At 38.6% G+C, this 1,425-nt stretch overlaps 1 protein-coding gene across 1 annotated transcript in view; it reads left to right on the forward strand.

Annotated features, from left to right (window-relative positions):
• The window catches only part of LOC125503595 (cGMP-dependent protein kinase 1-like), a 2,557-nt gene extending 2,289 nt beyond the window's left edge, over positions 1 to 268 (forward strand). Inside the window, exon 3 of the mRNA XM_048664313.1 lies at positions 255 to 268. Coding sequence (XP_048520270.1) covers positions 255 to 268 — 14 coding nt within the window. The remainder of the gene's footprint in view (positions 1 to 254) is intronic.
• The last annotated feature ends 1,157 nt before the right edge of the window (positions 269 to 1,425 follow it).

Raw genomic sequence — 1,425 nt, forward strand, 5'->3', positions numbered from 1 at the left:
ATGGCGCTGTTGTCTCGCCGAAACGTAACCAAATAAACGATATACTTACAAACATTTTTTGTTTCACACTGTGACTGGAGCCTAGGAAGGAAAATAATTTAATTTTGATTAACGGGAATAATAGTTAAAGTTATAATGAACTGGTTCAATATCCGGCGATGAAAAAAGACTTTCTGTTGCCCATGTAAGCAGAGAGAAATCTGAGGAAGTGGCCTTTGTTTTCGAAACTGTACAGCCTTTGGGTTTTTCGTTAGGAAACTCGCTTTAACATGTTAACTCGAATTTGATGTTACGGAACTGTCACACTACGTGTTCGATTGCGAAATGCACAGGCACACTTTCTCTTTCCTGTTATTGTTCAATAAGTACGAATTTCGGTCGTTCTGTTTGCATATGAGGATACGCAAAATGCGGTCATATCATCTTTCCGGCAAAACAGTCGCCTATTCAGTCGTCAATCGTTTAGATGCGGGAACTTTGAACTGTTTAGCTGAGTTCTTCTTAACAGCGATCCCCAATCTGAGCCGAATGAAAGCAAAATCAAATGCTACCGAGATATGCACTTATCGCTGTCTGTTGCACAATGAAGTCACACGCTCTAGTTGTTCGAGTGCTAGAAAAGCCCGAACTATTTAAAAGGTCAACTGTAGATAACCAATTGAGCTTCTGAATGCGGGTTCAACGGCTTTTCCATTACACATTTCGAAAGCCGWGCAGCAATTTTCGTTTGCTTCAAGGCAGCGTGCGATAATAAACAACATCGGCGATTTTCCAGTGTGGAAATCGAACATCTGGATTGGCCCAAGCCGCCAATAAAACAGTCGGGAACAACAACAGTTACTTAAGGAAGTGAGAAAGCACATAATTATTATTACCCTGCCATATATTGTACTTCCTCAATTCACTGTCGTATTTCATTCATTCGATGATTTTCCCAGCACGTAATTTAAGCTCGGCCATTATCCTTAATTCGAGAGACGTTACTGTTTGAAGGCAATTAACAGTTCAAAACTCATTACTTCTCATGTCCCCATCAAGTCCAGTTTTAACAGTACAACAGCACATTGTTGCTGGAAGTGTCGGGTTTTCACAGTTGCCGCTCACAGTGTTTAATTAACATGATTTATTGCTTGAAACAATCGATTTTTTCACTTCGGATGCAATAAAAACTTCCAAATCGTGATTATATGAAGTAGAGGTTACAACGTTCCAGTTCCACTTTGGTAATAGGTTTCAAAATGCAGTTCCAAAAGGAACATGAACCTTTTTAAATTTTTCATTAAAATGCAGAATGATGAAGATAGTGGAATAAGTGTTGATATATAATAATTTCCTTTATTGGAAACTTAATTCTTAACATTTAAAACCGCGCATTAGTTGCACGGTTCTCAGAACTTAATTAACCAGCAGGTTTGCTTATCTGAA

This window comes from Dendroctonus ponderosae, unplaced genomic scaffold, assembly GCF_020466585.1.
Source record: "Dendroctonus ponderosae isolate FM_Combo_2020 unplaced genomic scaffold, Dpon_F_20191213v2 Dpon_F_20191213_2, whole genome shotgun sequence".
Taxonomy (NCBI): domain Eukaryota; kingdom Metazoa; phylum Arthropoda; class Insecta; order Coleoptera; family Curculionidae; genus Dendroctonus; species Dendroctonus ponderosae.